The sequence below is a fragment of the Narcine bancroftii genome, unplaced genomic scaffold (genome assembly GCF_036971445.1).
Source record: "Narcine bancroftii isolate sNarBan1 unplaced genomic scaffold, sNarBan1.hap1 Scaffold_104, whole genome shotgun sequence".
NCBI lineage: Eukaryota > Metazoa > Chordata > Chondrichthyes > Torpediniformes > Narcinidae > Narcine > Narcine bancroftii.
Window position 1 is genome coordinate 14,758 of NW_027211818.1, and position 25,720 is coordinate 40,477.

The 25,720-nt window shown below is 42.2% G+C and overlaps 1 protein-coding gene across 2 annotated transcripts; it reads left to right on the forward strand.

Annotated features, from left to right (window-relative positions):
* The first annotated feature begins 331 nt into the window (after window positions 1-331).
* Window positions 332-25,720, forward strand: LOC138750192 (uncharacterized). Of its 2 annotated transcripts, XR_011349143.1 has the most exons (5): window positions 332-577; window positions 5,595-5,736; window positions 13,097-13,237; window positions 23,501-23,562; window positions 25,684-25,707. XR_011349143.1 is itself a non-coding variant. In XM_069912337.1 (2 exons), the coding sequence occupies exon 1, from the start codon at window positions 22,147-22,149 to the stop codon at window positions 23,092-23,094; it is 948 nt and encodes a 315-aa protein (XP_069768438.1). In that variant the 5' UTR covers window positions 21,867-22,146; the 3' UTR covers window positions 23,095-23,562; window positions 25,684-25,720. The 2 variants fall into 2 exon arrangements, 1 of the variants encoding a protein (XP_069768438.1); XM_069912337.1 differs by lacking the exons at window positions 332-577; window positions 5,595-5,736; window positions 13,097-13,237 and having other exon boundaries at window positions 21,867-23,562; window positions 25,684-25,720.

Sequence of the window (25,720 nt, forward strand, 5' to 3'; positions counted from 1 at the left end):
TCCTGTAAATCTCGTCCTAATAAACAAACTCCAGCTTGGGGAACTAGTAAAATATCCTCTGTTATTACCTTTTCTCCCATTTGTATTCTTACATCTCTTAATACAGGGACTGTAAAGTCCCTTCCTCCAAATCCCGAAATCATCACGGTCCCCTCTATCTTAACACCCTCGGGTGGTTATAAAATACTAGACTGGGCTGCCCCAGAATCTACTAAAAAGGTCATCGTGTCATTGTGGGGTTCTATGCTTAAATTTACCAGTGGTTCTCTGTGCAGCCCCACGGTGTGTATTGACTGAGAACCGTGACCCCCCCCCGCCCCCCCATTCATAATCTGCTTCCATCTGTCGGACTCTGGCTTTACCCTACCCTTAATTTAGTCTATGTGTCGTCTGAGTCCAGCATGCTCGTTAAATGAAGTGATAGGAGAATCAGTTTATTACACAGCATAAGAATAAAGCTTAACCGAGCTCTGGTTCAGTCGTTAGTTCATAGTAGGGAGAGGAGAGGAGAGGAGAGAAGAGAAAAGGAGAGAAAAGGAGAGAGGAGAAGGACAGAAAAGAAAAGAGTCTGCGGCAGGTAAGAAAACTTTTTTAAAAGTCTCTTACCAGGGTCTGCGGGGAGGAGTCGGCGTCGGAGGCGGCCATTGGTTGAGCGAGCGTACAGGAGAGTGTGACGGGAAGATAAGGTCTTTTTAAAGACTCGTACTGGGGACAGAGCCTAGCAGTAGGGAGGGGAGAGGAGAGGAGAGAAGAGAAAAGGAGAGAAAAGGAGAGAGGAGAAGGACAGAAAAGAAAAGAGTCCGGGGCAGGTAAGAAAACTTTTTTAAAAGTCTCTTACCAGGGTCTGCGGGGAGGAGTCGGCGTCGGAGGCGGCCATTGGTCGAGCGAGCGTACAGGAGAGTGTGTAGGGGTTAATTGGTAAAAGGCCAATAAATAAGAGGGACAGCGAGCGGCCCAGCGAGTGAGTGGCACAGTGAAGGAGTGGGACTTCCAGGCTTTGGCTCCTCAGGCTTCGGCGAAAGCAGGCGGAGAGAAAGCTAAGATAGTCTTTATTACTACTTCATTGGGGTAAGGGATGAGTGTTAAGGCTGTGTGTTGTCGGGAGTGCCGGATGTGGGAGGTCCTGGAGTCTTCCAGACTCCCGGATGTCCATATCTGCACTAGGTGTGTCGAGCTGCAGATTCTCAGGGACCGTGTTAGGGAACTAGAGCTACAGCTCGATGACCTCAGGCTGGTTAGGGAAACAGAGGAAGTCATAGACAGGAGTTACAGCCAGGTGGTCACGCCAGGGCCACGGGAGGATGAAAGGTGGGTAACTGTTAGGAGAGGGACAAAAGAACGTAAGGTGCCAGAGAGGAGCCCTGTGAATGTAACCCTCAGCAATAAGTATGCCTCTTTGAGCACTGTTGAGGGGGACATCAAGGTTGGGGGGAGTGACAGTGGCTGTGCCTCCGGCATGAGGTCAGCCCCTGTAGCTCAGAAAGGGAGGGAAAGGAAGAGGAGGGCAATTGTGGTAGGAGACTCCATAGTTAAGAGGACGGATAGGGGATTCTGCGGACGCAGCAAGGAGAACCAGATGGTGGTTTGCCTCCCTGGTGCCAGGGTCCGAGATGTTGCTGCTCGTGTCCCAGATATCCTAAAGTGGGAGGGACAGGAGCCAGAGGTCGTGGTACATGTAGGTACCAATGACATAGGGAGAATTAGAGAAGAGGTCCTAAAAAGTGAGTACAGGCAGTTAGGTAAGGAGTTAAAAAGAAGGACCGCAAAGGGGGTAATCTCTGGATTACTCCCTGTGCCACGTGACAGTGTGAATAGAAATAGAATGAGGTGGAGGATTAACACGTGGCTGAAGGGGTGGAGTAAGGGGCAGGGTTTTAAGTTTCTGGATAACTGGGACCTTTTTTGGGGGAGATGTGACCTGTACAGTAAGGACGGGTTACACTTAAATCCCAGGGGGACCAGAATCCTGGCAGAGGTATTTGCTAGGGCTACTCAGGATCCTTTAAACTAGAATGATTGGGGGGAGGGAACAAAATAGTACAGAGCAGTAAGGAGAAGGTTAGAATGCAAACAAAGAAAGTTTGTAGTAAGTATTTGAATATGGATGGGCAGGTGATAGAGAAGGGAAATGCTCTGGAAGAAGATGAAGGGCAATTGGCAGGAAAAGTAAATAATGTTGTTCTTAAAGATGAGGGAAAACAGGGATTAAAAATTGGGAAATCCCTGAAATTCATATATTTTAATGCCAGGAGTATTGTAAAAAAGGTGGATGAGCTGAAGGTGTGGATTGATACTTGAAAGTATGATGTGGTAGCGATTAGTGAGACATGGTTGCAGGAGGGATGTGATTGGCAACTGAATATCCCTGGGTTTCGTTTTTTTAGGTGTGATAGAGTCGGAGGGGCAAGAGGAGGTGGGGTTGCATTGCTTGTCAGGGAAAATATTACAGCGGTGCCTAGGAAGGATAGATTAGAGGGCACATCCACGGAGGCTATTTGGGTGGAACTGAGGAGTAGGAAAGGAGAGGTTACACTTGTAGGGGTGTATTATAGACCACCCGGAGGGGACCGAGACCTAGAGGAGCAAATTTGTAGGGAGATAGTAGATATTTGTGATAAGCACAGGGTTGTAATTATGGGAGATTTTAATTTTCCACATATAGATTGGGAAACACATTCTGTGAAAGGAATGGATGGGTTAGAGTTTGTGAAATGTGTGCAAGATAGTTTTTTACAACAATATGTAGAGGTGCCGACCAGAGAAGGAGCAGTGTTAGATCTACTGTTGGCAAATGGGATGGGTCAAGTGACGGAGGTTAGTGTTGGCGAGCACTTCGGGTCCAGTGATCATAATGCCATCAGCTTCAATGTCATTATGGAAAGAGAGAAATCAGGGTCAAGGATTGAGGTTTTTGATTGGGGAAAAGCTAGATTTGAGGAGATGCGAAAGGACTTGCAGGGTGTGCATTGGGACAATTTGTTTTATGGGCAGGATGTAGTAGAGAGATGGAAGTCTTTTAAAGATCAGATTTTGAGAGTGCAAAAGCTTTATGTTCCTGTTAGGTTAAAAGGAGGGGCAAAAGGTTTGAGAGAGCCGTGGTTTTCAAGGAATATTGGAAACTTGGTTCGAAGAAAAAGGGAGGCGTACATTAGATATAAGAAGCATGGAGTTAAGGAGATGTTTGAAAGATACATTGAATGTAAGAGGAATCTTAAGAGAGGAATTAGGAAAGCTAAAAGAAGGTACGAGAAAACTATGGCAAGCAGGGTGAAAACTAATCCAAAAGAGTTCTACAAATATGTTAATGGTAAGAGGAAAGCTAGAGACAAAATTGGTCCCTTAGAAAATCAGAGTGGAAAACTGTGTGTGGAGCCTAGAGAAATGGGGGAGATATTGAACAGTTTCTTTTCTTCGGTATTCACTAAGGAGAAGGATATTGGGAGATGTGGGATAAAAAAAGCAAATTGGGTAAATATGGGGAATATAGAGATTACAAAAGGTGTAGTTTTAAGGCTTTTGAAGAATATAAAGGTGGATAAGTCTCCGGGACCAGACGGGATCTTCCCCAGGACATTGAGAGAAGTGAAGGAGGAAATAGCAGAGGCTCTGGCGGTAATTTTCCAAATGTCATTAGATATGGGGATAGTGCCGGAGGATTGGCGCATTGCGCATGTGGTTCCGTTATTTAAAAAGGGTTCAAGGAGGAAGCCTGGCAACTATCGGCCTGTAAGTTTGATGTCTGTGGTAGGTAAATTAATGGAGAAAATTCTTAGAGATAGTACTTATAAACATCTGGATAGACAGGGTCTGATCAGGAGCACTCAACATGGATTTGTGGGAGGAAGGTCATGTTTGACCAATCTGATTGAATTTTTTGAAGAGGTGACTAGGAATGTGGATGAGGGTAGCGTAGTGGATGTTGTCTATATGGACTTCAGTAAGGCCTTCGATAAGGTACCACATGGAAGGTTAGTTAGGAAGGTGCAGTCTTTAGGTATAAATTTTAAGATAGTCAAATGGATTGAACATTGGCTGAAAGGGAGAGGCCAGAGAGTGGTAGTGGATAATTGTCTGTCAGGTTGGAGGCCGGTGACCAGTGGTGTGCCTCAAGGATCTGTATTGGGCCCATTGTTGTTCGTTATATACATTAATGATCTAAATGATGGGGTGGTGAATTGGATTAGTAAATATGCAGACGATACTAAGATAGGTGGAATAGTGGATAATGAAGAAGGTTTTCAAGGATTGCAGAGGGATTTGGGCTGCTTAGAAAAGTGGGCTGAAAAATGGCAGATGGAATTTAATGCTGATAAGTGTGAGGTGCTTCATTTTGGTAAGAAGAATCAGAATAGGACATATGTGGTAAATGGGAGAGCATTGAGGAATACAGAAGAGCAGAAAGATTTAGGAGTAACGGTACATCGTTCCCTGAAGGTAGAAACTCACGTGAATAGGGTGGTGAAGAAGGCTTTTAGTATGCTGGCCTTTATCAATCATTGCATTGAATATAGGAGTTGGGAGGTGATGTTGAGATTGTATAAGACGTTGGTGCGGCCTAATTTGGAGTTCACTGTGCAGTTCTGGTCGCCTAATTATAGGAAGGATATAAGTATTTAAGATTATGAAAGGGATAGACAGAATGGATGTGGATAGACTATTTCCGTTAAGAGGAGGAAAGATTAAAACAAGAGGACATGAGTTAAGAATTAAGGGGCAGAGGTTTAGAGGTAACATGAGGGGGAACTTCTTTACTCAGAGAGTGGTAGCTGTGTGGAATGATCTTCCGGGAGAAATAGTGGCGACGGAGTCAATTGTATTATTTAAGAAAAGGTTGGACAGGTATATGGATGAGAAGAAGATGGAGGGTTATGGGCATTGTGCAGGGAGGTGGGACTAGAAAGGGGTGTTTGGTTCGGTGCGGACTAGAAGGGCCTAATGGCCTGTTTCCGTGCTGTAATTGTTATGTTATGTTATGTTAACTGATAATTAACTAATAGTTTAATGAATAATTCTGAACATGAGGCCATTGTCGTCTCAAAGCATATTTCCCTGTCAATGTTTGCAATAATACTCTAGTCAATATACTTTTCTATAAAAATATTCTGATTGCTGCATAACTCTTTAAAAAAATATGTTTGGAAGTGAATATGGAATTGATTGAAAAAGATATTGAATACAAGGAAAAATATTCATTTTAACACACTTCACATGTGTCATTTATGTCAAAGGAAGACCTTTCCTTTTAATTAAATCAGCTTTAATTTTTGTCTTTAGTAAAACATAATTCAACGTACACAAATATTGATAAGCTGCATCAACCAATACCCATAAATATTTAATTTTCTTAGTCCATCTAAGCTGTGTAATCTGTTTACCAGCAGTATAATCTTCCTCTGTAATTGATAATATGTTCCTCTTATCCCAATTAACCTTATAAGCAGACATTTCTCCATATTGTACCAAACAGGTTTGCAGATGTCATAATGATTGCTGAGGATTTGTTAAATATATTAGTACGTCATCTGCAAACAAATGAATCTTACATTCCTCTTCATTTATTTTAATCCCACTAATTTTATCATTTTATCTTTTAGCCTGGGCTACCGGTTCTATCACCAATGGCGACAAAGGACAGCATTGCCTTGTGGAGCGTGTTAAATTAAACGTATCTGAAATTTGTCCATTCGTCACCATACTCGCCAAAGGATTTTTATACAAGGCTTTAGCCCAAAAAAGGTAAAAAAGGTCCAAACTTAAACCTTTCAAGTATTTTAAATAAAAAATACCATTCAACTCGATCAAAGGCTTTTTCCGCATCTAATGCCACTATCACTGATTGATACAAACAATGTCTTGACACATTAATCAACGTCAAAAGTCAAACAATATTTTCAGAAGAAAATCTATTCTTAATGAAACCTGCTTGATCAACGTATTAAACGTGTCAAATACTTTGCAAGTCTATTAGCTACTATCTTATAATCTACATTTAAAAAAGAAATTGGTCGATATGAGACAACTTTCAATGGGGCTCTTTCTTTTTCCCGAACCAACACCAGCCTATTCCTGTTGGGCATCTCAGCTACTTCATTGCACATTTGCTCTTCTAGTTCCCTCTTCCCATTTGGCGGCCTATAATATACCCTTATAATAATAACCTCACCCTTCTTATTTTTTAGTTTTACCCACACTGCCTCCCTCGAAAAGCATTTCTGTCAAAGAAGGATGAACACGCTGTCGGGCGGCAAGAATGGTGTTTTTACCATCGCCATTGGGGAGAAAATGCCCATAAATGTGTCCTGCCATGTACCTATTACAGAATAAAGGCAGGAAATGAAAAACCAGCTTCTATTATTGGCTTCGGCAGCTGGTACAAGAATGGGCCTATTTTATCTTCAAGATGACATTTTTCTTGTAGACACAAGTGCTGAGGTCCGTTTGCTCCCACCCAACCTATTTTGAAATATAAACCACATCAATAACAACACCTGGCTCTTCAAACAGCAAATGGGACGATAAGTCCCTGCTTTGGCACATGACGGGTCATGTTTGGGATAGGAGGTGTGACATTCCATTGGAAGTGCGTATTGGCTTCCATTGCACAACCCATTATGGGTGCAGATTTTTTAAGGTCCCATGACTTGCTAGTAGACGTGAAGTGGAGGAAATTAGTTCACGCTACCACTTTTCAAACATACCCACTGGTCTGCAGCAAAGGGAGAGTTTCCATCTCGGGGTCCAGACCCTGCACAAAGATGCCTACGCTGCCCTGCACAATGAATTTCCTGGTATTATCTCTCCGAATTTCAATACCTCCAAAACAGTACATCGAGGGCCATTGCCAACATCTCACATTCTTTAGCCGTCCTTTATGGCCATTGGAGATGAAATATCGTGCATTGTATCGAGCCACACGGCACTTCCAATTTGTTTTGGAGGGTTGGCATTTCACTGTGTTCACAGAACACCAGCCACTCATTTTTGCCTTCAGCAAAATAACGGATCCATGGTCAGCAAGACAGCGGGTGTTTTAGTTTCTGGTGACGGTTCTGTGGGGGGGATGTAGCAGTTGTCTTGTGGGCCGAGTGGGCAAGGTTCTTTGGCATGCGCGTGAAGTCATAAGACAGATAGCTTGGAACTAATTCATTTAATTCACTACCCTAACTGCCCACGCGTGGTGCTGTGTGCTGAGGAATGGCACATTGATCTGTGGATTCTCCTGCCGAAAGGCGTGGGACACTCTCAGGGCTTAATTTAAACCTGTGGTCCTGTGGATTGGCAGCAAACTCATAATGCCTTGAGCCCTATTTGAACAACACTCCCAGTAAATGTCATCTACAGAAGGAAGGGACACCCCAGTGATCCTCACAACTCTTTGCATCATTCCTGACTGATGCTTTACAGCTACTAGACCATCCAAAGGTTTAGCCAGACAGGAGACTCAACTGCGCTCCTGTAAAATCTCAGGATGAGAGGCGTTGGCCTTGACCTCCTCAGCCTCCTTGGGAAGTGTAGGCCCTTCCTGACCAATAAGGAGGAGTGATTGTTTGGTGTAGTAATACGTGTGCTGTGTGGATAAGAATTTTATGTTATTGTATTGTCTATTCTTGCTCTTTAACAATCTTTAGTGGATAGAAGTAGTCATTGTACTTTAGGATGTACAATCATGTACAGATTGTCCTAAAACAGCCATTTGGCCCAGATGTCTATTCAGTCCAAGAATACTTTCGACCACAGGCAGATTTTGAACAATAACACCATTCATTCTGCAACAACTGCCACTTAATTTTGCCAGTTGTTCAATGGTAAACTATATGGGGAAAACACCACTTTCAACTCTTCTACCTTAAAGGAGTAAATATATTCAAATGGGCAGTAGATCAAGAGGTGGAAACAGTGAAATCAGACAGAGGTGAGTGGCTGCTTAAAATTAGAAACATTTGTGTTCATGCTATAGAGTTTAAGGCTGCCCAGGAGGAATATAATGTGTTTTCTTTAAGATTGTTTGCCCTCACCCTGGTGAGGGATGGGGCTAACGGACATGTTGCTGGAATGGTTCGAGAATTGATATGGTAGGTCACAGGAAGCTCAAGTTTAGATCCACAGAGCCCAGGTGTTTAGCAGAATGGCCACCCAGTCTGTATTTGGTCTTGCTGATATCGAGGTCAACTGAGTCATCCAAATGTAGGAGATTAGGATGGATGGGGTTCATGTGAAACTCTGCCTCAACTGGAAGGTCTGATTGTGGCCTTGGATGGAGGTGAGAGGAGATGTAGGGACAAGTTTGGCAATTTCTACAGTTCCAATGGGGAGTGCATGAGATGGTGGTGGTTGGAGAGGGTAGTGCCGTCGAGGGAGTCACAGAAAGATGTGCCCCTGTGAAAAGTTGATATGAGTGGAGCGGGTTAGATGTTGCAGGTTAGAGGATGGTGCTGAAGTTGGAAGTTTCCAAGGATAACGTGTCAGATGTGGCAGCTGATGGGTGGTAAGTGAGAAACCTGTGTGATTCTGTCCTTGTTGTGCCGGAGAGGAGGTGGGGTAAGGGCAGAAAGAGAATTGGAGATATAGGTGCAGGCTTTTTCAATGACAGTATGGGGGAATTTGCATTTATTGAAGAAATAAGACATTTTGTGTGTTCTGGAGTAGAAGACTTCATCTTGGGACTGTTACAGGCCCAGGGGACCCCAAAACCTAGCAGCAATAGAAAATCACCAAGACAAATGGATACTTAAGCAAACGTAATTTTTAATTTTCTTTAAACAAAAAAAACAATCAACCTTTAACTTATCACTATTAATGTAACTGCCTAACATTAACCCCTCCTAATTCTGAACGCAGGTGTATTTAAAGTGTATAAAGTTCTTTGACACTCCTACAAGTTCACCGGTATCTATTAATTCTTATACTGTGCACAGAATTCAACATTTATGACTTTTCACCAAGATCTGGTGCTTAAAAGTAAATGGTTACCCTCCAGGAAGGCTCTTGTTGGTTTCAGAAAGGGATTTCTTGCTCATTGGACACACAAAACTGATTCCCTCTGATCAGCCACTTTGGTGTCTTGCCAAAGAAACTTGCCCCATCAGGGTTTTCCAAATGATAACCTTTTCTGCAGGTCACCATTGAGTTCTTTTTGTTTCCCTTATTTCAAGTGAAACACCATTTCTAGCCAGCCATTTCCTCTTGTATGTAAAACAAGGTTTTTCAACAGGCTGAACTGAGAACTCACAACCCATCTTCAAAATGGGGTTTCAACAAGATGCCAGCTTGCCATCTCACTCTCTCTCTCTTTTAGAACAAAAGCCTATTTGGTGTCTCCTCTCTGCTTGCAAAAGCACATGACATTCTTAGAACAGAAAACTTCTGAGTCCATGTATTTGTTGCTTTAAAAACAATAATCCATTTACACCTACTTTTGAAATTATTTAGCAAAACACACAGTCATGCTCTCCTGCCCCCCCCCCCCACTACCCCAAACCCTGGGCCAAGTCACTGAGGGTCTGTGGATTCTCTTTCAATGCTCACAGACCAATCTAAGTCATTGGCAATGTGAGCTCCAATTTTGATATTCTGACACGATTAGGAACCCATTAGGACCCACTCTTATCCCAGGTCTGATACCTGACACCCATTTAGCCAATTTCCAACCAGTATTTAGCAATCCACAGTGTAGTGTAGGTTCTTTGTCCAGAAGCCCACAGCCTCAAGTTACCAACAGCCTGTCACCTATGTTGGTCCTTCAGTTGCAGAACCCCTCACTGGTCTGCTTCCATGGTCACTGACCCGTGTATTGAATCCTCTGCTTCTCAAATGTTGATGGGGTGTGGTCTTCATGTTTTCTTGTGCCCTGTGCTAGTCCTCTACTTCCCCAAAGTTCGCGGTGGCAAGGAAATCTAACACACCTAATTAAAAAATTTACATCTTAGAGGAGAATCTCACATGTGTGGAGGGATGGAAAGGGCATTATTACAAATTGAAGCCTAATATTTGAATATTCATGTGCCAAATTTGCAAAAGCATAGAGTATATATTTCTTAAGCTCTATGTAATTTTTTCTAAAGGAAGACAATTTTGAAATTTTGCATGTCATCTTGGCATCCCTAAAAATTTATCTGATTTCCGAGTAAGTTCAATACATTTCCACATCCCTGCTAATGCTAATTTAACAAATTTCAATTGATATATTACTAGTTTTAATTTGGGCCTTATTCCCTCAATATTACTAATAAAAATAATGTTGGATTTTGCAGATAAACAACTGTAACTTGTTCCAAAAAATTTGTAATTCTCACCAAAAAGATCTTGCATTAGGACAAAGCTAAGTTGAATGCAAGAAAGTTGCTACATCTTCACCACACTTCAAACATCGATCTGATAATTCTGATTTTATTCTATTCAATTTCTCTGGTGTAAGAAGTAACTGTAGAAGAAAAACGAGTTGTGAATTCCTTCCTCACTGCTGCAGTGTGGAACTCTGGTCAATAGTTCCAGACTGCTGAGTTGAAGTGAATTAATACAACTCCCCTGGATCAAGTGATCTCTGTTGCCAAATCAGCTTCCTGTCGAGCTTTTCAAATCCAACTGCCTGAGTCAACTGACTCCAGATGCAGCTTTCAGATAAATCCTTGCTGACATTTGCTACATTACTAATGTAAAAACAATTATGCTGAACTAATTTGTGTCAAACATTGAGAAACTTATATGGATCTGCCCATATTTGCCAATCAACTACAATATTCAGATCCATTTCCCACATTTGTCTATACTTATGAACTCCTCATTTAAAAGTTCCTACTTGTAATCAAGAGGACATCATAGAAGTAAACTTTTTAACAATTCCTCTTTATAAGGAATTTCTATTTCAATACAACATGGTTGGTCCCAACTTATCCTTCAAATATGCTCTAAGTTGGAAATAGCAAAAATGATTGCAATGAGTTATACGATATTTATTTCTCAGTTGCTCAAATAACATTAATTGACTCCTTTCATAACAATCTTCAACATTTATAATCCTCTTACGAAACCAGCTGTCCAGAAATTGATGATCCTTTGAAAAAGATACGAGGATTTTGAATCAAAGCCATTCTGGGTGATGTACATCCACTTACACCAATTTCATCATTTATTTTAATCCATATATTAATCAAATGTTTCAACAATGGTGTATCTTTTTCAATTCCCACTTGTATATAAATTCTTCTGCCTTTCTCTCTCCTATTTTATACATTTTAAAGGCAATTTTTCCCTTTCACAAAAAGAAGCAAGAAATCTCATTTGAGCTGCTCGATAACAATGTTTAAAATGAGGAAGCTGCAATCCTCTGAATGCAGAATTTGGTTTGGGTCACATGTAACATGGGATTCAATCAGAAATGGGTTCACGTGACGTAAACTCATGATGCAGACTTTTTTCTGAAAATGGAATACAAGAGGAGGGTTGTCTAGGTCTTTCACAGGATATAGATCACAAGATAAAGGGGAAAAGTAGGCATATTGAGTCTGCTCCACCATTCTTCCACTCACCCCCACTCCCCAGCTCTCTCCCCATTACCTTTGGTTCCTTGACTAATCAACTACCTGTCAATCTCTGCTTTAAATACACCCAATGACCTCAGTTCCACAGATTCACAACCAAATGACAAAATCAATTTTGCCACATCTGTTTTAAATTGACACCCTTTTATCCTGAAATTATTCTCTCCTGTCCTAGAATCTCCTACCATGGGAAACATCTTTGCCATATGTACTCTGTCCAGGCCTTCCAGCATTTGAAATGCCTCTGAGGTCCCCCTTATCCTTCTGTATTCCAACTAGTACAGTCGAAGAGTCGACAATTTTTCCTCATGCACTAACCCTTTCATTCCTGATATCGTTCCAGTAAATCATCTCTGACCTTCTCCAACACCAGCACATCTTTTCTCAAATACGGCACCCAAAACTCTAAACCTGATTGAATGGGAAGGCAATTCTCTAACGACACAAACACAACAGTGAAATGATATTATGTCTTGTTGATATTTACAAAAATTATTGAAGAGTCAATTCACAGTGATGTACAATAAATTCTGGCCTATAATTCTAGCCCATTAATGGACTATTATCATAACCTAAAGAATGAGGGTTGTTCTGAAGCTTGGTTCTGTGTTACGAGACCAGAGGATCCCAAAACCCAGCAGCAATAGATATTCACCAAGACAAATGGTTACTTAAACAAAAGCTGATTTTAATTATCTTTAAACATGAAAACAGATAACACTTTAACTTATCACTATTTTACTATTTTAACTTACTTTATCTAACTTACCCCCCTTCTAATTCTAAGTGGACGTGTGTGTAATGTGTGTGTAAGTTCAGAAAAGTTCTTTGGTTCACAGTCCAATCTCACTTCTCATTCCTCCAAGTCCACTGTTTGCAGGCCATTCTTATACTGTGCACAGAATTTAACATTTATCAAGTTCACCAGATTTTGGTGCTCAAAATGTGAATGATTACCACTGGGAAGTTTTTTGTTGGTTTTCAGAGAGAGGTGTGTTGTTCAGGGAAGCATTAGTGTTTTTGTGACTCAATGTACCAGCATCTGAAGTCCGCTATCTCTTCAGAAAAGCTCTGATAGCTTTAGCATGGAACAGAGCTGAACCAGGACTTTGCAGGTATTTAAGGGAGTGTGTGTGCAGGGTTTGTTCTAGACCAAAAATCTCACCAAATGACTCTGCTTGAAATCAAGATTCAAAGCATTTTGAGGAATACAACAGGAATTGTTCAACAAGAGCCTGGTTTTCCCTGAGGAGTTTTCTTTCAATAGTGGAAATGATTTTTTTTTTTAAAGCCCATTAATCTTCCTGATACAAATCTTTGCATTTAACTTTCAGGTTGCTATCTGTTGTTAACTTGGAGGCCTTTAATGGGGTGTCTGGGTGGAATCTTTGCTTTAACCAAGCAGTTCGCTTGCAATTTTCCAGCTGTAGGATGCGGTGCAGTTGCTTGCAAGTTTAGCAAGTGGGATTATGATGTGAAACTGCAAATCACAGCGTCATTTTTGTTTTTGAAAATGCAAATGTGAAAATGTTAACTTTGGTCTCCTTGGTTTCCTTAAGTTTACAGAGGAGACGTTGGGTCAAGCTGAGAAGACAGAGTTGGATGCCCATTTGGCGTATCGGCTGGGCAAAGCAGAAAGCACAAAACAAGGGACTGAAAAAATAATGAAGCAGACTGAAGTGCCGTTGAACCAAACCCAGGTAAAGAATTTAATTTTGTGCAGTGTACTTAAGAGACCAAACGATTTGGGCTTTTAGTGGTGACCTATTTAAATGAACAAAATCTGATTAGAATAGAAGTTTATGGAATGTTTGGGAGTTGCCACAACAAAATGGAGCATATAAATTAGATGTTGTAATTAAGATAAATGAACAATGCAATGAGCCTGGTGTCACAGTATCTGCCTCCCTCTACCGTATATCACCATTAATCCTTCTCCCCAATATGAACCTGATATCACAGTATAGACGAGAATTTATTGTAAATCACTGTTAAACCTTCTCACGACAGTGAATCCGGTGTCAGAAGTATCTGTCAAAGTTAACTGTACACCACCTTCAGCATTCTTCCCACTCTGAACCCCGTTTCACAGTATCTGCCACAGTTTATCGTACATCACTTTTAAACCTTCTCAGTACTGTAAACCTGGTGTCACAGTACCTGCCACAGTTCATTGAACCTGACTGTTAAACCTTCTCATGAATCTAAATCCTGTCTCATAGATTCTGTCTCTATCGGACATCAACGTTAAACTTTCTCCCCCCTGTGAACCTGGTGTAATAGTATTTGTCTCAGTCTACCGTCCATCACCGTTTAACATTCTGCCCACTGTAAACCTGGTGTCACAGCATCTACCTCAGTCTCCCATACATCACCCTTAAATCTCCTCCCTACTGTGAACCTGGTGTAAATGTATCTGCAATAGTGTTATATGCATCACTTTTAAACCTTCTTCCCACTGTGAGCCTGGTTTCACAATATCTGCCACAGTTTATCGTATATCACTTTAAAACCTTCTCAGTACTGTAAACCGGGTGTCACAGTACCTGCCACAGTTCATTGAACCTGACTGTTAAACCTTCTCACTAATGTAAAATGGTGTCACATTATCCTTGTCACACCTCCATACATCACCGTTAAAGCTTCAACCCACTGTGAACCCGGTGTCCACAGTATCTACCACAGTTTATCGTACATCACTGACACAACTCCCTACTGTGAACACAGTGTCACAGTATATGCCTCAGTCTACCGAACATCACCATAAAACCTTCTCTCAACTGAGAAACCGGTGTCACCCGATCTGCCACAATTTATCCTCCATCAATGTTAAACATTCTCTCCACTTTGAACGCAGTGTCACAGTATCTGCCTCAGTCTCCCATACAGGACACTTAAACCTTCTCCCCACTGTGAACCTGGAGTCACAATATCCGCCTGAATATACCTTACATCACCCATAGACTTTCTCTCCACTGTGAACCTGATGTAACAGTATCTGCCTCAGTCTCCCATCTATCACCATTAAACATTCTCCCCACTGTGATCCTGTATATGCCAGAGTTTATTTATACATCACTGTTAAACCTTTTCACTGCTCTGAAACCGGTGTCACAGTTTCTGTCCCAGTCTACTGGACATCAGCATTAAACGTTCTCCACACTGTGAACTCAGTGTCACATTATATGCCACAATTTATTGTACATCTCGTTAAACATTCTCCTCACTGTGAACCTGGTGTCACAGTATCTGACACAGTTTATCGTACATTAATGTTAAACATTTTCACTCCCGTGAACCCATTGTCTCAGTATCTATCTCAGTTCACCGTACATCACCGATAAAATTCTCCCCCCAGTGAAGCTGGTGTCAGAGTATCTGCGTACGTCTATCGTACATCACCATTAAACATTCTCCCAACAGTGAAAACAGTGTCACTTTCTCTGCCACAGTTTATCATACAGAACTGTTAAACGTTCTCCCCAACGTCAACCCCGTCAGTGTCATAGCATCTGCCTCAGTTTCTCGTACATCACCAGTAAACCTTTTCCCCACTGTGAGGCTGGTTTTACTGTACCTACCACAGTTTATCGTACATCACCATTAAACCTTCTCCGCACTGTGCACCTAGAGTCATGGTATCTACCTCAATTCACCATATATCATCATTAAATCTTCTCCCCACTGTGAACACAGTGTCACAGTATCTGTCTCAGTCTACCGTACATCACTGTTAAACCTTATTCCCCACTGTGCACCTGGTGTCACAGTATCTATCTCAATTTACCATACATCACCATTAAACCTTATCCCCAATGTGAACCATTTGTCAAAGTTTCTGCCAGTGTTTATCGTACATCACCGTTAAACCTTCTCCTCACTGTGAACACGGCGTCACAGTATCTGCCTCAGTCTACCATATATCTCCCGTATATCTCAATTAACCCTTTTCCCATTGTGAACCTGGTTTCACAGTATCTGACACAATTTATCGTACACTGTTAAACATTCTCAAAACTGTTAACCTGGCATCAAAGAATCTGCCTTACTCTATCGAACATCACTGACAAAACTTCTGCCCACTACAAACCCAGTGTCACCGTATCTGCATCAGTCTACAGTATATCACCATTAGAACTTCTTTCCACTGTTAACCTAGTGCCACAGCATCTGCTATATTGTTCATCAATGTTAAACTTTCTCACTACTGCTGGAAACCAGGTGTCACAGTATCTGCCTCAGTCTGCTGTACCTCACCGTTAAACCATCTCATTACTGTGATCTCGGTGTCTGATTACCTGCCTCAATCTACTGTACATCACTGTTAAACATTCTCCCCACTGTGAACCTGGTGTCACATTATCCACCACAGTTTATTGTACATCATTGATAAACTTTCTCATTGCTGTGAACCTGGTGTTACAGTATCTGCCACAGTTTATCGTACATCTCTGATGAACCTCCTCTCCAGTGTGAACCTAGTGTCACAGTATCTGTCTCAGTCTACCGTACATCACTGTTGATCTATCTCTCAACTGTTAATCCAGTGTCACAGTATTTACCACATTATATTGTACATCACCGTTAAACCTTTTCCCCACTGATGACCTGATGCCACAGCATCTGCTGTAGTTTATTGTACATCACTGTTAAACCTACTAATTACTGCTGTGAAACCAGTCACACAGTATCTTCCTCATTCTTCTGTATAGCACCGTTCGCACATCTGTTTTAAACCTTCTCTCTTCTGTGAACTAATTTTCATGGTATCTGCCAAAGTTTACCATACATCACTGTTAATCCTTCTCACTACTGTGAATGCGGTGTCACTTTATCTGACCCAGTTTAATGTACATCACTTTTAAACCTTCTCCACACTGTGAACCCAGTGTCACAGTATCTGCCTTAGTCTCCCGTGTATCACCATTAAACCTTCTCACCTCTGTGAACCTGTGTCACATTTTGTGCCAGAGTTCGTTGTACATCACTGTTAAACCTTCTCCCCACTGTGAACCTGGTGTCACAGTATCTACCTCAGTCAACCATACATCACCATTAAACCTCCCTTCTGTGAACCCAGTGAAATAATATCTGCCTCAGTCTCGAGAAAACACCATTAAAATTTCTCCCCACTGTTTACTCTATGTCTCTGTATCTGCAACATTGTATAGCGTGTCACCTTTACACCTCTTCCGCACTGTGAACCTGGTGTCACAGTACCAGCCACAGTTAATTGAACCTGACTGTTAAACCTTCTCACTAATGTGAACCCGGTTTCACAGCATCCGTCTCAGTCTCCCATACATCACACTTAAACCTTCTCCCCTCTGTGAATTCATTAAAACAGTATATGCCCGAGTTTATTATACATCACTGATAAACCTCCCCACTGTGATCCGGGTGTCATAAATCTGTCTCCATGCACTGTACATCAGCATTAAAGCTTCCCCCCACTGTGAACCTCATGAAACATTATCTGACACATTTTATCATACAACACTGTTAAACCTCTCATTGCTATATAACCATATAACCATATAAAGCACACAAAAGGCCAGTGTGGCCCTACTAATCCATGCCGGAACAAAATCTCCACCCTCCTAGTTCCACTGACCAGCACCTGGTCCATACCCTCCAAGTCATCATCCAGTCTTTCCTTAAATGTAAATAATGTCCCTGCTTCAACCACCTCCGCCGAAAGCTTATTCCACATCCCAACCACCCTTTGCATGAAGAAATTTCCCTCTCATATTCCCCATATAATTTTCCCCATTCAACTCAAACCATGGCCTCTGGTTTGAATATCTCCCACTCTTAATTGAAAAAGTCTATCCATGTTGACTCTGTCCCTTTTAAAATCTTGAACACCTCCATCAATCCCCCCTTCAATCTTCTATGCTCCAGAGAAAAAAGCCTCAGGCTGCTCAACCTTTCTCTGTAACTCAAACCCTGACATCCTGTCAACATTCTCGTGAACCTTCTCTGCACTCTCTCTATTTTGTTTATATCCTTCCTATAATTTGGTGACCAAAACTGCACACAGTATTCCAAACTTGGCCTCACCAATGCTTTGTACAATTTCATCATAACTTCCTAACTCTTGAATTCAATACTCCAATTTATGAAGGCCAACATTCCAAATGCCTTCTTCACCACTCTATCTACCCGAGTATCAACTTTGAGGGTACTATTTACCATAACTCCTAAATCCCTTTGTTGCTCTGCTCTCCTCAATTGTCTACCATTCAACGTATATGACCTATTTAGATTTGCCTTTCCAAAATGCAACACTTCACACTTAACTGTATTAAATTCCATCAGCCATTTCTCAGCTCATTCCTCTAGCTTTCCTACATCTCTTTTTAAGCTATGGTAATCTTCCTCACTGTCCACAATACCACTAATCTTTATATCATCTGCAAACTTACTTATCCAATTCACCACCCCTTCTTCCAGATCTTTAATATATATAACAAACAATAGTGGACCCAGGACCGATGCCTGAGGAACTCCACTAGTCACCGGCCTCCAATTTGACAAACAATTTTCTACCACTACTCTATGACACTTCCCATCCAACCATTGCTGAATCCATTTCACTACCTCCTTATTTATACCTAATGCCTCTACCTTTTCACCTAACCTCCTGTGGGGAACTTTGTCAAAAGCATTACTAAAGTCTAAGTAGACAACATCCACAGCTTTCCCTTCATCAACCTTTTTTGTAAGCCCCTAGAAAAACTCTATAAGGTTTGTTAAGCATGATCTACCCCTGTCAAAACCATGCTGACTACTACCTATCAATCCCTGTTTTTCCAAATATTTGTAAATGCCATCCCTCAGAACACTTACCATTAACTTACCCACCACAGACGTCAGAACTAAGTGGGAAGGAGGATGCAGGGCATTCGATAGCAGGACATTGTGAGAGAATGGATTCCTCGAACTCTTGAGGGGAGAAGGTGCGGATCGATCCATCGGTTTAGGTGGGGCAGGGTATAGACATGGCAGCTGACTGGAATTGTCAGCGGGTTACTGAGACCTGGGAGAGGAGGGGAAGGAGGGTGCAGTAGTATTCTGACGAGAGAGTGCTGAGGGAGAGGCAACATGGGTGGAACCTCAAGGCAAGGGACCCTTGATTGTTTGCAAGGATGGGATTTGTAAATAGATATCCAGCACAGAGCCTCTTTGTCCCCCTGCCATCAGGAAGGAGATATGGAGGAATAAAATCGGGACAGCCAGGCAGCTTCCTCCCACAGGCCATGAGATTGACAAGGCAACATGAGCTGGCTGGGAGCAAAGAATGAAAAGGGGGAGAGGAATATGGACTGATTACAACAGCTCAGCCAGCAGGAGAGAGGGGCTGAAGGGCCTGTTTCTGTGTTGTCTATCTGGACCAGCATTTTGAGTTCAAGCTTAAAAACCCAACCATTTTTTAATTTAATAATAATGGTACAGAATGAATCAAGAGACAAGATGTCTGTCCAGCAGCAAGCATCGAAGGCACTTTCTGAAACGGAGGCTCTGAAACCACAGGGAGATTCTGGCTGGAATGAGGCCCGACTTCTGCTAGAAGGAGGAGAGGAGAAGCAGGGATAATGTAGGGGAATGGGTGGGGAAGGGAGGGGGTAGAGATACCTTCCTCCATTCACCTCCCCTTTCCTCCACCCTGTTCCCTGTCCTGGGTAAACTTGTACCTCTCACTTTGTTCGTTTGAGATTGGTCACAGTGTTTGAGCTACCATAAGAAAATAGACACCCACACTGAGAGCAGTTCAGTTTAAACAAATGTTTATTACAAATTCAAAAGCTGATTTCAAACTAAATTATGCAAGCCCTTCCCAATTATACTTATCAACGCCTGGACTGGTCCCAACTGCCAAAGCAAGGCAATGACTGCACACGTGTCATAGGTTGTCGGGGAACCGATAGCAGCTTCTCCACCTCCCTCGACCGGGACGTTAGCTGGACTCTAGAAGTTCTTCTTGCTGAAAGACGTTGCCACCTCTCGGAGAGTCTCTCTCTTCAGCAGCGGGACCATGGCTTATATTACCCAAAAACTGCTTACCCAAGCACCTATTCCCAGCACAGTAAGGAAAGAACCAGTGAACTTGGAAGAATGAAAAGTGGGATTGGACTGTGAATCAAAGAACTTTTCCGAACTTACACACACATTACATATATGTGCACTTAGAATTAGAAGGGGGTTGTTAGGTTAAGTAAGTTAATAATAAGTTAGAGTTTTATCTTGTTTTCATGTTTAAAGATCATTAAAAGCAACTTTTGTTTAAGTAACCATTGGTTTTGGGGTCCTCTGGGCTCATAACATTTGATTCAAGCTAGATCAAGCTGGTTGTAACGATTATCTGCAAAAAAAACACGGTTTAAATCTTCCATTACATTCCCCTCCCAATTTCCCTCCCCATTTCCTTCCCCCGCTCACCTCCCGGTTCCTCTCCCTCTTCCCATTCTCCTACTCCTAACTCTAACCCCTAACAAACCCTAACCTTAACACTACCGATACCCCCTATCACTACTCCACGTCCTTTAACTCTACCCCTACCCCATCCCCTAACTCTATCTCTACCCCTACTCCGTCCCCTAACCCCAACCCTAATACTACCCACCTTCCTCTACCCCAAACACTCACCCCACCTCTACCTCCTACTCCTACCCCCTTCCCCTAAACCTAATACAAACCCACTTCCCTGAACTCTAAACCTAACCCTAAACCTAGACCTAATCCTAGCCCATGTCTCCTAACCCTAACCATGATGTTGTTAGAAATAGAAGTACCTTAACAGAAATTGCTCGAGACAAAAATTGAGAACAAAGAACATTTATTATAACAACAATGCAAAGTTGTGTGCTTCCCCTTATCCTGGGAATACACACACACACTGGGGCTCACCCAACTTTTATACAGTGAATTTCAGTATAGGAATACCCTCCCCCTTACATTCTTCTGCCCCCTGGATGGGTTTGGCATAAGGCAATCCTGCCTGCCTACGTGCTGTTTCTGTGCACTTGGAGTATCCTGTCAGTGTCTCATCATGTTATTGTCCTTATTCACACCTTCCTGATTCTCGGAGCTACAGTCCCTTCATATGCAGAGTTCGCTAATCCTGTCTAGGGTTGACTAATTTAATATGTATAACTTTGTAAATCTATGTAAAGTTAACTAATTATATATGTAGAACTTGGTACTTCTGTCTAGGGCTAGGAGACCCTTATCTCATCCAGACGACCTCTACTTCCTACATTCTATTATTCCTTACCTCTCCTTATCTTATTCATACGGTGGGCTCACTGATCCTGTCGAAAAGACTAGAAGATTCTTATCTGACAGAGGCTGACTCTGCTTCCTGCATTCTAATTTCCATGCTTAGCCTGTTCATACTGGTTTAATCCATCACTCCACATGTCTGCACTAGTTTCCCCATCTTTCATATTTTATGTCAAGTTTCCTCATCTCTCACAATGTTACCTCTATCCCGGTCCTTGCCCTTACTCTCATCCAACCCAAGCCTAAACCCTACCCCTATCCCCTACACCTAACTCCTTCCTCAAAACATACCCCTTACCCCTATCCCATACCCACACCCCCAAGCCTACCCCTTACTCACCCCACTTCCATTACCCCCTTTCTCCTACCCCCATTCCCCTACCACTCCTTCCCCTAGGTTAGGGTAGTGTGAGAGATGGGAAAATTGATCTAAAATTATGAACATGGAAGAAACTAAAATTCATCAGTTAATGGCTGTAACCAGTACAAACAGGATAAGCTTGGGGGTTAGGATGCAGGAAAGCAGAGTCAGCACGATTAACATAAGAATCTTCTAGTCTTTGTGACAAGAGCCACCATAAGACTAAGAAAAGGAGTGGTAAGGAACAATAGAATGTAGGAAGTTGAGGTAGTCTGGATCAGATAAAGGTCTCCTAGCCCTGGACAGAAGTACCAAGTCCTACATATCTAATTAGCTAACCATACACAGATTTATACATATGAAATTAGCCAACCCTAGATAGAATGAGTCAACTCCGCATACCAAGAGATTGTAGCCCAGAGAATCAGGAAGGTGTGAATAAGGACAATGACATGATGGGGCACCCACAGGATACCCCCTGGTCCTCCAAGTGTACTGAAACTGCACGTAGGCAGGAAGGATTACCTATGCCAAACCCATCCAGGGGGCAGAAGAATTTAAGGGGGAGGGCACTCTGATACTGAAATTGACTGTATAAAAGTTGGGTGAGCCCCAGTATGTGTGCGTATTCCCAGGGTAAGGGGAAGCACCCAACTTTGCATTGTTGTTGTAATAAATGTTCTTTGTTCTCAATTTTTGTCTCGAGCAATTTCTTTAAAGGTACTTTAATTTCTAACAAATGGGGGCTCGTCCGGGATCACACTCCCTCCACTGACAGAGTACCCCGACGACGAGAGTAGGTGCACCCCGGCTGATTCAGCTGGACTCACAAGCGACGGGTGGCTGGTCAGTGGAAGAAGCGAGTGATATCCGAGAAGAGGCATTGAGAACAAACGACGGAAGGAAGCGCGCTAGAGCATTGCTACTGGAACACGGTAAGAGTAATTTTACTTGTTTATAAGTATGGGAATAATGAGTAGCAAGGAAGAGAGTCCTGGTTCAGGATGTGAACACCAGATAGCTACGTACAGCCCGCTTGGGTTGATGTTATCTGAGTGGGGCACGGGAAAGACCCGTGGGAAAGACAAACTGACAATGGTCGGGTATTGTTGTATTGAATGGGTTAAATACCCGGTTAAAGGGAGCTCCGTGTACTGGCCAAAGTTCGGATCCGAGGATGAATGGATGTGTCAAGCTTTGAACATCTGGCTCTATCAAAACCAGAAAGACAATGTTGAGAGCAGGGAATATGCAGCCTGCTGGCTCAAGGGACCCATTGAACAACTGGTTTTGAATGAGAAAGAATTCAGTGATAAGAGAGAGGAGGAACCTTTTGTCCCTGAATCACAGGGTTGGGATGTGTTACATTCCCTCCCTCCACCTTATGTTCCTCCTATGCCGGCTCCTATCTTTCCTTCCCCTCCTATGACCTACCCTTCTGCACCTCCCCCTCCTCCCCCACCACTAGAGAAGAAAGAGGAGAACCGGAGTGGTATGGTGACTCGCTCACAAAGCGCTCGATTACCACCTCCGTTGACAGTAGAGGTAGAACATTGTAATTCAGAACAGCGTGAGATCCCTCAGGAAGAAGTGGCAGAACCCTGCGATTCACTTCTCAGGGAACAGGAACACAAATCTAAGAAACCAGAAATTAGCTGGATGCGACCCCTGCGGGAGGTTCCCGTGGGAGAAGGTCTGGGGTTCGTAAATGTGCCCCTGACCAGCACTGAAGTACGTAATTTCAAGAAAGAATTAATCTCCCTGATAGAAGATCCCCAGGGATGTGCCGAACAGTTAGACCAATTTTTGGGACCAAATATATATATTATATGGGGGTCTCGACATAGAATCCCCAGCAGGGGAACAATTGGTACTAACAGGTTTTGTTACCAACTCAGCCCCAGACATTAGGAGAAAATTACAAAAGACAGAAAATTGGCATGAGCAGGGAATAACCCAGCTTCTACAGATCACACAAAAAGCATTTGTCCAGACATCTGAGGATAAGCAGAAAGCAAAGGCTAACATTTTGATGCAAGCAGTTAAAGGAATAGTAGATGAGTAACATGAAAAAGGCAGGGACTGTGTGCCAGCTCCTCAATGTTGGGAGAAGCGTCGGGAGTGGGAGAGTAGAGACCAGAGATAATTTCATAAATCACGACTTCCCACTTCAGTCACTGACCAATATTGATTAAAATTCATGCTAAAAATTAAATGTCATAAATGATCGTTTTTCAATACTGTAGAATTAGCGAATTTAACTACCAGTTAATTCCAATTCATGAAATAAATTGTATTCAAATGTGATTTTGCACAGGGAGTACCTGAGAGCTGAGTGATGTTATAACATTTGCAGGGAGAAATGTTTGCGCAAATAGGGTGAGTTCTATACATCTTAACTTTAAGTGTATGTGAGATAAAGAAAGGATCTGATGTGTAAAGTGGCTGGATCAGCCAGTTGAAGGGGGAGTGTGCATGTCCCTTTAAGTGCACTGTGGCACTTGAAATTGAGGCTCCAGGCACCTGTCTTGCAGTTAGAGGAATGGAGCCCTATCAATAGATTTAGTACATTTGTTCTACACATTCAGCAGTCAAGGTCCGTGAGTTTAAAGATCACCCACCTCTGGGGATTCCTATGGGGATTCCTATAAGTTTAATCATTCATTTCTCTGGTGCATTTTCCTCCGGAGTGAAATTAATGCCTCGGCACAATTTCTCTGTATTGCCGCTGTTATTTAATTCATGATAACTTTCCCCATTCATCAGGTTTATATTTAAATCCGGTAGTGTGGAAGTTACATTGTAAATAATCACGGAGGTAAACCCTGCGCGACTGGATTCAGCTTAATGGAGAAATAAACCTGCGAACTGGTCTATGGTGGTGTGTGAGTACTGCAATAGGTGGAATATGATTTAAATTGGTGGCATCGTTCAGAACAATTGGGCGCATAGGAATAATAGCATTAATTACTCACAGATCTTGTACCTGATACTATTCACTACATCCCGGCTTCAGGACTGGGAAATTGGCATGGTACAGAGAAATTGCCATGGCACCAATATTTCTTGATTCACTAATGACTCCACAAGCTCCAGGATTCATGCAGCTAAACTTTAAGTGCAATATTATAGAAACTAGCCGGTACTTAAATGATTGTGTGTGCAATCAACATTGCAAAAATATGAAAGGTAATACAGGTGCTCCCCTACTTATGATTTTACGATGACACAATAGCATGACTGTCATTTACTTTCATATAATGTGTTAAAGGTCATCACAAGCATCATTGATTTTTCCAATAAACTTTGATAATTTCTCTAAGGTGAATTTTTTGTAGCCTCGTTGGTTAATCACATTTTCGGAAAGCTTACAGGGACTGTTGGGAGAGAGCAGGGTAGTGAGATCAGTATGAGGACTGATACAGTGCTGTTAATGTTAGACAAGGTACCTCTCCAATTAAGATTTTTTTTCAACTTACGCTGGGTCTGCTGGAACGCAACCCTATCGTAAATTGAGGAGCACCTGTGATGTTCTTCTATCTAAAGCCAGCTTTAGATAAACTCTTATCATTCTGACAAATCCAGGTCTAAGTCTAATTTTCCTCCAGCCTTTGAGCAAGCGCTTCCACTGCTGCATCCTACTGATCACCTCCTCACCAATGAATCAGGAGACCATGGTGTATGGCACTCACTGCACAAGCAGTCTGAAAATGTGTACAAGCCTGTTCAACTTCATTTTACAAAATCAACAATCGGTTCCAGGCTCCCCAATGCTCTCTGTGGAGAGAAAATTGCCAGATTTTTACCCTTTTAATGCCCTTGGTTATGTTTGCCTCTTCTCAAAGATTACATGGCTGCACAGAGGAGCAAGGCTGAAAATGCCTTGAAGTAATCTGTTGGCTGCACTTGTGACCTTTAGTCAGAAAATGCATGGGCTCTTGTCTCACTTTGGGTAGTGCAGCGGTTAGTTCAACTATATTACAGTGGCAGTGATGAGTAGATGGATGTGAGGGGGTTGGAGGGTTATGGTCAGGGAGTAGGTAGGTGGAACTAGTTGGAGTTTCATGTAAATCGGTGCGGACTAGAAGGGCCAATATGGCCTGTTTCAGTACTGTTATTGCTATATGGTTATTATATGGAATATGGTTGTGAGCTGTGGCACAAGGCATTTTACTTAAGGCAGAACTAAAGGTTGAATATGTTTCAAGTTCTCTTGCAGAGGCTCTTGTGCTACAATGTCTGTTATGTACTCTAACAAATTGGAGGGTTGTGCCCCATACAGACAAGCAGCTCCAACTGCATTTTAATAAGGTCTAACATATTCAAAACCCATGCAAATATGGTTTGTGTTTCATTTTACAATTTTTACACTAACACAAAGGAAAGTCAGATTGTTATTCATTTTATTAAAATCTAGTGATTGGTTATATGTAAAAGCATGGCAAGAGGATCAACTAAAACCTGCCTGGGATGGTCCCTGCTGTGTACTTTTAATTACAGACACCGCAGTAAGAACAAGAGAGAAAGGCTGGACCCA

Coding starts and splice junctions, on each gene's coding strand:
- LOC138750192 (XM_069912337.1), top strand. CDS start 22,147: ATGGGAATAATGAGTAGCAAGGAAGAGAGTCCTGGTTCAGGATGTGAA.